This window comes from Macadamia integrifolia, unplaced genomic scaffold, assembly GCF_013358625.1.
Source record: "Macadamia integrifolia cultivar HAES 741 unplaced genomic scaffold, SCU_Mint_v3 scaffold2567, whole genome shotgun sequence".
In the NCBI taxonomy this organism is placed as follows: Eukaryota; Viridiplantae; Streptophyta; class Magnoliopsida; order Proteales; family Proteaceae; genus Macadamia; species Macadamia integrifolia.
The window spans coordinates 45,589-59,524 of NW_024868803.1; the positions used below are offsets into that span (position 1 = coordinate 45,589).

Genomic DNA, 13,936 nt, shown 5'->3' on the forward strand with positions numbered 1-13,936 from the left:
ATTTAATTAAAAAAAAAAAAAAAAAAAACAAAGGGTACCAAAAAAATAAGGAAAATAAGAAAGATAAAGAAAAGGGCTAATGTATAAGACAAGGACTTTAAATAAACATTAAGGGCCCGTTTGATAATGTTTCTGTCGTTTCTGTTTCAAGAAACGGCAGAAACATAAATTTCCGTTTCTAGAAACAGAAACGGAATTGAAGGTGTTTGATAAGTCATATTTTTAGAAGTCGATGGTAACCAGTGAAAGAATTGCCACAAGTCGTTTCCAGAAACGGCGAAACAAGTTGAACTTGTTTCGCCTGGGTTGTTTCTTGAACCATAAATAAGTAAAAATTTCTATTTCTATTTCTAAAAATAAGTGAAACGAAACAGTTTTATCAAACGCTTTTTGCTCCGTTTCTGCTGTTTTTGGAAACAGAAACGGCAGAAACACGTTTCTTGAAACGTTATCAAACGGGCCCTAAGGGTATACGTAAGGATGGGCTGGGCCGAACTGACGCAGCCCAAGGTCTCAACCCAAGTCTGATCCAAAACCTCAAGCCTGAAAATCCCAACCGCATGCCCTGTCGAGGCTCAAGGCAGGCTCAGGTTAGCTGGGACATATTGACACCCCTAGAGCCACCAATTTCCGTTGACAAAATTGAACTGACGATTTAGTCATTTAAATCATTCTAGCCATGTTTCAAATTTTAAAGATAAATTCAATTACATACCCTCATATATTGACATTTTCCATTATGTTTTCAACCATTCATTTATTTCCAATCATTTTCACCCATAAAAGCTTTTTTTTTTTTTTTTTTTTTTTTTAGGGGGTGGGGGAAGAGGGGTGGATTCTCATAGGTCCATTCTACCACATGGAATTGAACTCCATTTTGGGTTGAAACTTGATCTATAAGAATAGGAAATTGGCCCTCACTATTTTGTAGAATTCAGACCTTATAAGATCTTCCATGTGGTAGATACAAGGTCTATACAAACATATCTTCCTAATTGTTCCATCTAGGAAACTATTCCCTTATAAAACCCTCAAATTATTCAACATTGGTAAAAATATTGTTCAAATATATCTTCACCTTCTTCTTTTTATTTTATTTTTATTTTTATTTTTTTTAGGGTGGGGTGGGGAGGTGGGGGTGTGGTAGAAAATGAGTTTATTTATTAAAGCATGAAAAATGCAAGGTGTAAATTGGCCAACTTGTCACACACACCAGACAGACATGGCCCTCCGAGCCAATGAGTCAGCCATGCTGATATAACTAGCTAGATGTTTGATATCTTGAAGAATACTAGCCATCTCCACCGGAAGCTTTTGCTGCTTGAAATTTATTAGTGACACAACCTCCAGCCAGTCGGATTCCACCACCAAACTATCAATGACCTCTGAAATGCTTTACAATAGGCCTTCTCTCAAGGCCAAATCCTCCCCTTTGAAGCTCCGAGATGAAAGTTGTAGGCCTAGAGAACACACTAATGGAAGTCCCTCGGCCATCTCAAATAACATATCCAAGTCCTCCTTTTTCCCCACTAAGGGATGAATCCGAATTGAGCTTGAAGGAAGAGGGAAATTGAGGGGTCCAGAACTGGGAAAGACCTTGATAATATGGCTGAGGAAGTGGGTAAGGTGCCAGTAGTTGGATTAGAGACTGCATTATAAAAATCCTGAAACTTTTTTAACTTTAGCCTGCTGGTGACTTCTAGAACAGACCAATGTTGCTTAACTTCAGCATTGCCCCAAACTTGCTAGTCCGCTTGTGGAAGCAAGACCAACTTAATTTTCAGAATCGCAGCTTTGTCCTCTGGCTGGAAGTAACTATCCAGCAAGAGGGAGGCAGGGATGTCTGAGGGAGAGGTGGGGACAGATGGGCTAAAGTTAAGTTGCAGGGGGGAAGGGATTGGGTTGCAGGGATATTACAAGAGGGGCTTGGGTTGTTGCGGAACACGGAGGTCGAAAGAGAGAGTGGCAACCGAAGATGGGGCAGGGGTGGGCTCTGGGTCGAGTTGCAAAAAGGGCTGAGGTTGGACTGTAGAGCAGCTAGATGGTGGGAGTTACGGGAGAGGAGGTGGTTTGCACCGGATGTGGAGTGGCAAGCGGGAGAGTGGTTGGTGGCAATAGAGGGGACAAGAAGTTTTGGGGGTGGATGGGGTGTTTGCAAAGGCACAGTTGGGGAGAGGGGGGTTTGCAGGGGTGGTGCAGTGTTTTGAAGATGGTGGGGGTTTTTGATGTTTTACAAGGGCAAGAGCTAGTTGCAACCCAAAAGATAATGAAAATAGTGCCTTTCCAGAGGGTATCACCATCCAACCTCAGGTTCACGAGCTCGCAACTCGCTGTCGACGACCTCTCCAATTCTCCCATCAGCAATAACCTTCATGTCTTCACCCGGGCAGAGCTATCAACTATCAACTAGAAACTTATCCAAAAATAAATTCCTTGGAAATATGAAGCCTGGGCGAAGGGTTTACTTTAAGATATATTTACACTCTCTGGGTTATAACGACACATAATTTGCACTAAGACAAGCTTTTATACAGTTCTAATATACAAGTGTATGACAATAATATTGTTTCATAACTTTCACTGGTTCAATGAAAAATGCAAATATTTGATTATACATTATCTGCAGAGTGTATGTCATTCGTAGTCATCGTCTTCGTTCCTTGGTCCAGTGAATCTCCTGAAAATGGCAGCAACAGCACCAAGAAACATAAAAAACACCAGTACATCAAATCCTCCTCCAACTCCTATTGCAACGCTGGGACCTGGTACAAAGAATGAAAATGGCGACCACCCCCATCCACCATAGAATGGCACACCATATCCATATCCACCAACAAGAGGTGGAGCCAGTGGTGGATTGATGTAAATGTTGGTCCTGTGCAATTAACAGCTTTGAGTCAAATTAGAAACATTTGTGAGGCCTCTGTTAGTTCCTCCACAGATGGCCTTTCATTTATGATTAATGAGTGTCGCCCAAAGGTATAGCAGGTATATACCAATTAAGGACTAATCAAACCTTCAACAGCTATGACAAGAATCAGAAAATGAGAAAATTCAAACATGCTTTGTTGAGTAATAGATTTTGTAGAGCAGGTATATACCAATTAAGGACTAATCAAACCTTCAACAGCTATGACAAGAACCAGAAAATGAGAAAATTCAAACATGCTTTGTTGAGTAATAGATTTTGTAGAGCAGGTATATACCAATTAAGGACTAATCAAACCTTCAACAGCTATGACAAGAACCAGAAAATGAGTAAATTCAAACATGCTTTGTTGAGTAATAGATTTTGTATAGCAGGTATATACCAATTAAGGGCTAATCAAACCTTCAACAGCATATGACAAAAACCAGAAAATGAGTAAATTCAAACCTGCTTTATTGTGTATAGATTTTGTATACGATATAACAAACGATTAAGGATAGCAGTTGTTTATATCACAAATGCATTAATCAATGGAGAGAACCAAACAAACCACTCTTCAAAATTTGCTACTGCTTCTATAAGATCATTTTGTTTTAAGACCTTGCCACCATCGTCCATCTGGACACTTGCAGTTACACCAAATTATGTTTATGGCATATATTGAGCTCAAACTAATCAAAAAATCACCTAGGGGTTTAGGACTGAACTTTTCTTTCCACTGAAACAAGGGTTATGCCTTATGTACCCATCATGAAGTAGGATTAAACATCTAGCTATGTGCAACATAATTCCACATGTAGGCAGCTACTCCTCACCTACTGCCAACTAATCCAAATCCAGCTGAATCACACTAATCATACATGGTTGGGGATGGCAATTAAATCTTGATTATTAAATGGAGTTCAGATATAGTACTTAACCCTCTCAGTGATCTCTCAAGCCAGCATTGTGCAATAGACCACAGTAATTTTAATATCAAACAAAACCAATGCCTAAATTGGGAAGCAATAGCACAACCTAATCATTTCAGGGGTAAGACACAGAACCATGAAGAGAAAGAAGAAATTGTAACCCAACATTCTTTAAAACCGTGATACTCTAAGATTTGCCACCAAAGATAATGTTTACTCCATGACAAGGAAAATGAAAAGAATAAAAGCAGGTACAAGGGGAAGATTACAACAGAATTCCATCCTAACCATAGAACTCTAAGGAGTGTTTGGTAAAAGATGTAAGTCTATCTCCAATGAGATTAAAAATCCCAATGAAACTAAAGAGCCTCCCCCAATGGAAATTTTGTGACAAGTCAAAATGTAATTTTGCAACAGGTGGTACTGGGACCAACTCCTGTTCATTTTCAAACAGTTGTTGTTACCTGAAGATCAGTAAAAATGATAAAGGCACAGTTGACTTTATATTATAGAAATTTCAACCCAAGTAGGAATTGTGAAAGAGTATAAAACCCTACTATAACAGGGTTGCTCTTTTAATTCAATCAGTTCTCATATTCCTGTATACAGACTATAAAGCTCTAATATTAGGACTAATGCTACTGAAAATATCAATAAACTTGTAGGAAGCCTTATGTAGCACCACCAATAATCATATGGTGCAGAATCATAGTGCATGGAAGAAAATAACAAAATCCAAAGAACATGAAGGTCTAGGCCTGATGAGGTTTAACCAATAAAAAATAGTAAACTAATATGTTTTAAAAAATACATTCCAGATTCAGGTTGCCAATGGAAGTCAGTAATTATCTGTTCATTGAGCAAGACAGAACTAGTTTGTTTTGCACTTAACCAAAACATAATTCACCACCCCTATTGGTGGACTGTCTAAAGAATAGACTGAAATCGGTTTGGAAGTTTAACCTAATTCATCATGCAAATATGACGGAGAATAAGTTTTTAGTTGCAAATTCCAATTTTCAGAATGACTGACTAGTTTTTGTGCACAAAATCAAGATATTTGTTTGATGTAGATCCACATTATGGAAGGAAATATGAGAGGAAGAAGGATCCAGCCTTAGTCCACCTAAGTGGCTAGGGTCCAGCCAAGAAGCCAGTCGAACCCCTACTTGGTCCACCTGAGTGGCTAAGTACAAATAAGGGCCAATTGGGCCCATCTGCTAGGGGAATAATTAGTAGTTGTTTTTAATTAATTAGTGGGCCATTAGGCCCATCGAGTTGAGTAAGTGGTATGTCGAGTCCAAATTGTCTTAGGACTCTATTTGTTTTCCACATAGGTTTATTATTCCTAGTTGTAGTAGGAGTGTCTAGTCCTATTGGGAAACTAGCTCCTAGTTGAAGTAGGAGTGTCTAGTCTTATTGGGAAACTAGCTCCTAGTAGTAGTTTGATTGCTATTCTGCCCTCTATAAATAGAGGAGCCTATGTACTCATAATTGGAGATTTTTGAATAAAGAATAATTGCAGTCAATTGGTTAGAATAGCCGGGATAGCTGTGGGTGAGAAGCCCGGGCCGAGACAGCTGCTCCTCCCCCACTTTTCCCTTTGTTTCTTCTTGGTTAAAGCTTTCTATTTTATCCTAAAGTTATTGTTGTTGAAGTATACGATTGTTGTGAATATTCAGAAGTTCAGATCTGTCCAAGTTACAAACCAGATTTGATTCTCTCTCCTGAAGCCTACGATTATTTCTCCTAGGTCAGAAAATCAAGAAAGCTTGTAACTTCACAACCAGCCATCAGAATCCTCTCAACTTTGGGGGTTTTTGTACCCTCCCTAGGGACTATCTACTCCCAAGAGTGCAGCTCAATCAGACTCCTACAGACCTGGCCGCACCTCTCTCTCTCCAGCTTTATAGCAGGTCTTTCTCTCTCCTATCGGGTTGTGTTTTGGGCTGGTTTTACTCCTATATGGGCATTGTATCCTTGGGGGTTTATTTGAAGATCTTATTTCTTTGTTTCCTGGTCCTATTTGTATTGTTTGGGGTTATAAATTGCTGAGGTAGTTTCTTGTAATCTACTCCTGCATTAGTGTTTCTCTATTAAATTAGGTTATGAGAGGTCATACTCAGAAAGTCAGTTGTTTCTGGAGTTAAACTGGAAATGGAGTAATCGAGAACAATTAAGCCAGCCTTTGGTTTGCATTCTTGGAATGCACTCTAGGTCAACAATGCATTCCAAGAAATCATACCAAAAGAAAAAGAGAAACCCAGTGCATGAGGCTCCTCTGCCACTGCAAACACAACCTAAATTTCAAAAGTCCACTATGTGATTCCAAATGCTTTCAAAGAACAGTTGTATTATTCATTCTTTTTAACCACAATTTAGAGTTGAGGTTTTCAGGAGATGGGGTGCCTAGGGCTCACGAAATTTTGAGATTGAGAAGACGCAATGAAAAATATACATTAAAAAAAGAGTGGGTCCAGAAGTTCAAGATCATGGGTGGAGACAGGCTATGTTTGGTATGATTTTTAGAATGCAATCCAAGAATGCATACCACACAGACTTAAATATTTGAAAATTTTCATTTGGTACTAATTCAATGATCGATCCCAACCAAACTTTGATAATATGATAAAATATTTCAGTTGATCCATTTTGTTTCCTCTTACATGGCATCTGGAAACCACGACAGCCTTTGCCTTTAACTATAACTATTCCATGGAAAAATGGGAACTACTGACATCCATAGTTGTCATGGCATCGCCTAGGTGTCGCTAAGGCGGCGATTTGGCGTCCTGGCAGAAAAAGAAGTTCATAGCAGTGCTACGATTTACATGACTCACAAATGGCGGTCGCCATTGGCTGATAGGCATCGCTATGGCACCGCCATAAACGCCAGGTCACGCGTGATTCACTAGGTGGTCCATTTTTTGCAAGGTGATTTTGATAGGACTATGTTGATTTTTGATAATTTGATGTTGCTTAATATTGGTTTTATATGTTATAGGGTATATATTGTAGGCTTGTAGCATGCTAAATAACTTTAGAAAATAGGGGAAATAAAAAAATAGCATACTAAATAACTTCAAAAAATAGGAAAAATAAAAAAATGACACACGGGCGATTTGACCGCCATGGCAACGCCATAACGGGCGATTCATCGCCAAATCGATTAGCCACCCCTCCACCACCTTGGATCGATTTGACACTGTGACAACTATGCTGACATCTATGATCTACTTTCTACTACCACATCACAATGAAAGAAGGTAGCTTAGCTTAATGACCTGCAACCATGCAGAACCTATGAACTCAAACCCAATCCTAGAATTTTTACATTCTCAATTTTTGCAACTTTGGGTCTATATATATATATATATATATATATAGATAGATAGATAGATAGATAGGTATAACTTCATTTTTCAACAACACTAAAGCTGATTGATCCAATCATTAATTGGATAGATTATGAGTGTATGTTTATAGTATTAAAATACCTACTTTCATGGTTTTAAGTATCGGTGCGTATCATGCCATATCGGCCGATACGTATCGATATCGATAGGCATCGACACGATACATACCAATACGCTATAGGGAATTTTTGGACCCTCTTTGTGTATCGGTGTATCGGTAGTATCGTATAGTGCCATACCGTATCGGTACCGATACGTACGATACTCCACGATACGAACTTTTGAAAACATAAAAATTCATGTGAGGATCGGTACCGTATCGCACAGTATCATACCGATACGGTACGATACGGCTACTTAAGTGTGGAATGTGCATCTTTTGTTTGAAACAAACACTTCAAACTCTCTTACCATTTATCAATAGTTTTCTATATTTCTCTTCTTTCTTCCCCTTTGATTCACACACCTTTTTGGAGACTCAAATGGTAGATTGAAGGAAACATTGTGGAAGTGAATGGTTCAAACAAAGAGAAAAGCATAGTCCAAGAAGAACCTTGAACTTGAAAGTTGAAAGTCTTGAATAGTAAGTTCTTGAATCTTTACTCATTTTTTTCAACTTTAACCTTAAATTTTCAAGTTTTTTTACAAATCTAAAATTCATCTTACTTAGAATCACATTTTGTGCATCATTATTACATGAAATCATTGGATTTATAAGGATTCACACTTTTTTCAAAAGAAAATGAGGATTTCAATTTTTTTCAAATTTCTTAGATCTACTCATGCTCAATAGTTAAAAATGTTTAGATTTTTCATATGTTATGTAAAAACAAATGTTCTACAACTTCTATGGAAATTTTGATTTTTCTAAAAAAAAAGTATTTACTTATTTTTTTTATTCCGAAATTAATTAAAAAAAAAAGATTTTTTTAAATTTTTTTTTTTTTTTTTAGAAAATTTAGTTCATTCAACTCTTAAAAATAATGTCATAACTTATAATTACTAAATACATGATTTCAAATGAAACCCACATTTTTTTCCAGGGTTTCAAATTTTTTTTTATTTCTTAAATCTACTCAAATATATTGGTCCACACTATGTTGATTTTTTATATGTTCTTTAAAAACAATTAATCTACAACTTCTATAAAAAAATTTAATTTTTCTAAATAGTTTGTATTTTTTATTTTATTTTTTAAATTCAAAAATTAATTAAAAATTAAGAAAAATACTCAAAAAATACAATTTTTTTAGAAAATTCAATTCATTTTAGTTTAAAAAAAAATTATAATTTACTTGGCCAATGACCATGATGTGAAACTAGATGCACAATTTTTTCCAAAAAAAAGTGTGCATTTCAATTTTATGTAAATTTGGAAAAATACAAAAAAAAAAATCTTGGATGCATCTCATTTTAGTTTCTAAAAAAATACTATTACTTACTAAATACTAAATCAATAAAGATGCGTATTAAGATTCATTATGTATCTTTGTAGGAAGATGACGCCTAAAGAACGGTCTAGGGATATTGGATGGGCTACAGCCGAGAAAGTATAAGGCAATAGGTTGTGTACAAAATGCAATTACTGTGACACTATCCACCTAGGAGGTGGAATTACCAGACATAAACAATATTTAGCTAGAGGATTTTCTAATGTTACCAAATGTACCAAGTGCCCAGATGAAATAAGCAAAGCAATGAGGAAGCACTTAAGGAGAAGTACAAATAAAGCAAAAAAAACTATTGAAGAAGAAGATAAATTGGTTGAGAATCTAACGGATCATGAGGATTATGAAGGATCTGATATGGAGGCAGAGGATGAAGATCAATAACTTGCACGAGCGATGCATATTTCAAGGGAGGAAGCAAAAGAAAAACAATGGATAGCAGAACAGCTGAGAAGAAGTCAATCTGTAGGACCTAGGCGTGGTGACCCGATGATTTATGAATAAGGTTCTGGCTCTAGAAGTCATCCAAGTGTAGATATTGGAAGCACTGTGAAAGGCATGTTTGACAAATTTGCCTCCAGTGGTAAAGGTAAGGGGAAAAAGAACCCAGAAATTAGAGATATGAGAGATACACCATATAAACATCATGATGAAGGGCAACAAAGGATTGAAGAGGCTTTCCAACCAAAAACATTGAGTAAGAAAATTGGGAAGGCAATCTCTAGGTGGTTCCACAATTCTATGATTCGACCTCACAAAGCTAAAGATCCGAACTTCAAGGCTATGGTCAAGGAGATTCAGACATGTGGGAAAAATGTGAAGCCACCCACACCCCATGAAATTGCAGGGCCATACTTAGATGCTATTGTGAAAGAGGTGGATGAATACATTGAAGAGTTTAATACAAGTGGCCTGAATATGGAGTGATCATCATGTGTGATGGGTGGAGTGGACCGACGAGGATGTCTATCATCAATTTTCTGATATATTGTGATGGGAAAACAATATTCCATAAGTCTTTCAACGCATCCTCAGATATCAAGGACTCAATATATTTGTTTAAATTAATTGATGAAGTTGTTCAGGAAGTTGGGCCAGATAATGTTGTCCAGGTTGTGACTGATAATGCCTCCAATTTCAAAAAGGCTGGTACTTTACTTATGGTGAAGTATCCCACCTTATACTGGACACCTTGTGCAACCCATTGTATTGATTTGATGTTCAAGGATATTGGTGGTGCAGACATTGGTTTTTGATACCAAGATGATCACCAACTTCATCTACAATCACAGCTAAGTGTTGGCATTGATGAAAAAGTACACAAAAGGTGACTTGGTGAGGCCCGCTGCAATAAGGTTTGCAACAAATTATATTGCACTTGATAGTATTCAAAAACGGAAGGAAGGGCTAGTTAAGTCATTCACCTCTAATGAGTGGTTCAGTAGTAGATATGCAACCACTGAAATTGGAAAAACTATTCAAGACCTAATCACCTCAACAAAGTTTTGGGAAAGGATATACCGATTTATTAAGATTATGCAACCACTATTTGTGATACTTAAAGTAGTTGATGGTGATAAGGCACAGACGATGGGAAATATAGTGCACTGTATGGAAGTTGTCAAGCAAAAGATAGAAGAGGAGAACCCAAAGTCATTTAAGGCATTTTTGAAAATTATAAATCGTCGATGGGAAAATAATTTGGTTCAAGATCTTCATCGGGCAGGTATTTTCTCAATTAAATTTATAAGTGACTTTATTAGTAATTTAATATACCTAATCATTAACAATAAGCAATATGTAACAATGTCAATGTGCAGCCAATTTGAATCTAGGTCTGCACTACAAGAACAATTTAAGGTTTAGGAAAGATTTGATGGGATCTTTGAAGGATGTTATCAACAAGTTAGCTCCTAATATTGATTCGGCCAAAGATGCAGTTGAAGAGGTTAGTAGTCTACGAAACTTACATATTGAATCATTGATTAATATTTAATACATTGAGTGGCATATTAATATGTTAATACATGTATAGATGAAGTACTTCCGAGAGGCCACTCAAAGGTTTGCTGATCATTTAGCTATCCGTGCTAGACAAACACAACGCCCTAGTAATTTAGGCTTAATCAGCTACCCTTGTATTTTAAATTTATTTCAAACTCCTAATGTTACAATTATCTTTGTACAGCTGATTGGTGGATGAACTATGGATGGAGCACTCCAAACTTGAGGCCAATTGCAATGAAAATATTATCATGCATGGCATCCTCAAGTGGTTGTGAACGTAACTGGAGTACGTTCGGATTGATACACACCAAACCTCGGAATTGTCTGAGTTATGAGAAGCTGGAGAAGCTAGTGTATGTGCACTACAACATGAAATTGAAGATAAAATATTTAGAATTGGAGAAATCAGGGGATGATATTGATGTCAACTCAATTGACATCACCCACATACTCGACGAGGAAGATCCAGTTAGGGGATGGATTGAGGAGACTGAAAATGTTTTAGTGTTGGACAAATTATCTGAAGATCGACGAGAAACCACACTTGATCCCATTATAGAGGACCTTATTAGAGATATAAATAAAGATTTTAAAAATATTATTGATGATGAAACCCAAGCACCATCAGCTATGGAAGAGAATGATGATAGCTCCAATGATGGCAATATTAGGAGGACGAGATCAGGTGCTACATATAGTGTAACTCAACCAAATAGTGATGATGATGATCAAGACAAGGATGGTTCTGATAATGATGATGATGATGATGATGACGATGATGACGATGATGGTGGTGGTGGTGGTGGTGGTGGCCAAACTTATGTACTAGTACATTTCACAAAGGAAGCTACATTTATACATTCAACCCAAGACAGTCATAATGGTGCTCGCACACAACCAAAGTCTTATAGTCGGAGGGGTAGGCGATCCCACAATCTGAGTGCTACTGATGCATTGATGAGTAGCATGGAGTCAATGAGCATTAGTTCAGATCTCGTTGGTTCCTCATCTAGACATGGACACCATATATCTTCAGATGCATCTTGAGGCTACGGATATAGGACTTATGCAGGACAATCATTTGCCAATCCAGAGCATTACAGAAGTTCAGATCATGTTGGTTCCTCATCCAGACATGGGCACCATGTATCTTCAGGTGCTTCTTCAGGCTATGGATATGAGACTTATGCAGGACCAACATTGGCCACTCCTAAGCAGTACAGAAGATTCTACAATGAATGGGAGACCCAATACTATAAATATTTCGACTAGGGTAAATATTGTGCCTATATTCGATAAGTGCAGAACATCATCTTAGTTGCTCCTATTGAAGAAGAATATTCTAGCCAAGGATTTGAACCACCACGACACTCTTCATGGCACTCATCACAGTAGAAATGGCAATGAGGAAAGAAAAAACTATAAGAAACCTCATCATTTCAAACATTTTCAATTCAATATATTTGTCTATCAATACGATACCCTCTACTTAAGTATTTATGCATTCTACATGTTATATATAACTTTTTTTAACTTTTTTTTTATGCAAAAGTGTATAAAAATATATTCCCTATCCATTTATGTGTGTATCTTTAGCGTATCTCCGATACAATACGATACCCTCTGATACATATCTTAATTTTGACCGACCGATATAGCTACCGATACCGATACTTTAATCATTGCCTACTTTATAAGAAAAAAAGTTTTGGGTCAGTTGCATCTGTTCCTGAAATTATGGAAAACTTTGAATCACTTTTCGAGTACAAGAAGCCTTAAGATAACATAATCTTTTAATTCACAATTTTCCTCTTACTTGAGTTCCTCACAAAAGTATTTAGATGGGTTTTGATTGCCATGGTTTAGATTTTGTAATTTCTCCATAAGTTATTAACCACATTAGCCACCTTCCAAGCTAAATTAGTAGAAGGAAATTCACAGTAAAATAATGGAAAATTCATTGGGTCTTCTTACTTTCATCTGATTTAACATAAAATCGATGAAAAACCAATAACCTGACTTAATTCAAGAACTTCAACAAATAGGAATAATGTAAACTGAAAGAAGGTCTTCAGTTATTTCAATTCCTACTTTTCTATCATAGAGGGCTTCACTTTGGTTGGTTACCTTGAATTGTTCCCCCTTGGTGCCGAGGCCCGAGGAGCTGACCGGAAAGCCTGGCCACCGACTCTACCCCCTGTCTTCGCCGCCGATGCTCCGTCAACTGCTCCAAGCGTCAAAACACCAGCTGCAAGTGTAACAATTGCTAGCTTCGCCAACCTCATCTCATTTTTCCTGTCAAAGAACAGAACAGAGCAAGCTATTACTGTAGTGACTGAAAATAATATCTAAATTTCAAACTAAACACAACAAATTCCAATGGAAATGGAAGTTGGGTCTTGCAAAAAAAGATGGTTTCTGGGTTCATACCTTGATGGGTCATGGGATTCATCTGTGGAGGATCGACATGAGATTACTGACAATGAATTCAACTTCTTGTTTTGGGGTTTGGGGTTTGAAGTTATTAGGGCATTTGTGACGAAGCTCTGTTGAGAGTAGGCAGCAACCGCCATTAGTTTCTACTTTTGCTTGTGGTAGTGGGATTTTAATTTTTATGGGTTTCCAGTCTCTATATTGGAATAAGTAGAACGGGTAGATTTCACATTGTCTCGTTGATGGAAGAGCAAGAGCTGCATAGGTTGTATGGCTTCATCTTTTTTCATGGTGATGAGTTTCCCATGTGTCAACCAACCAATGGCTCGCGGAAATTTCTGGAACACAATATCTTGCCAATCGCTTTTTTTTTCTCTCTCTCTCATAAAATAATTTATAAAAGTAAAAAAATATTAGGGTGAGTGTAGCAGGGCTTAAGCGCTCAGAAATTTACAGCATTTCAGTCAATATGAACTGTTGATCCACTTTTAGATAAATCCTAGACGTTCATTGTTTCCAATGCATCAACTGGTTACTCACTATCACGGTGACAGCTCTCTCTCTCTCTCTCTCTCTCTCTCTCTCTCCGCCCCTGCATCTCCTTCTCCCTCTCTTGCTCCCACCCCCCATCTAGCACCTCTCCATATCCCCTCCCTCTCTCCCTCTCTCCCACCAAACTTGTGCATCGTAGACTTCCTGGTAGTGGTCAAGACCAGCCCTTTGGATCCAACGTACGTCTCCATATCCTCCCTCCTGCGGACAAAAATCCTCTGCAATTCCCATCTGGTGCAA

General features: G+C 37.5%; 1 protein-coding gene across 1 annotated transcript; it reads right to left on the minus strand.

Annotated features, from left to right (window-relative positions):
• Nucleotides 1-2,507: 2,507 nt before the first annotated feature.
• Nucleotides 2,508-13,417, minus strand: LOC122066759. Its single transcript, XM_042630598.1, has 3 exons — nucleotides 13,142-13,417; nucleotides 12,839-13,006; nucleotides 2,508-2,875 (listed from the first exon to the last, which is right to left on the minus strand). The coding sequence occupies exons 1-3, from the start codon at nucleotides 13,282-13,284 to the stop codon at nucleotides 2,635-2,637; spliced, it is 552 nt and encodes a 183-aa protein (XP_042486532.1). The 5' UTR covers nucleotides 13,285-13,417; the 3' UTR covers nucleotides 2,508-2,634.
• Between the last annotated feature and the right edge of the window lie 519 nt (nucleotides 13,418-13,936).

Bases quoted from the DNA above. Each gene is read 5' to 3' on its own strand.
- LOC122066759 (XM_042630598.1), bottom strand. From the start codon at position 13,284: ATGGCGGTTGCTGCCTACTCTCAACAGAGCTTCGTCACAAATGCCCTA. The intron at 13,007-13,141 runs GTATGAACCCAG...GTTCTTTGACAG, and splicing joins GAATCCCATGACCCATCAAG to GAAAAATGAGATGAGGTTGG. The intron at 2,876-12,838 runs GTAACCAACCAA...TTAATTGCACAG, and splicing joins CCAAGGGGGAACAATTCAAG to GACCAACATTTACATCAATC.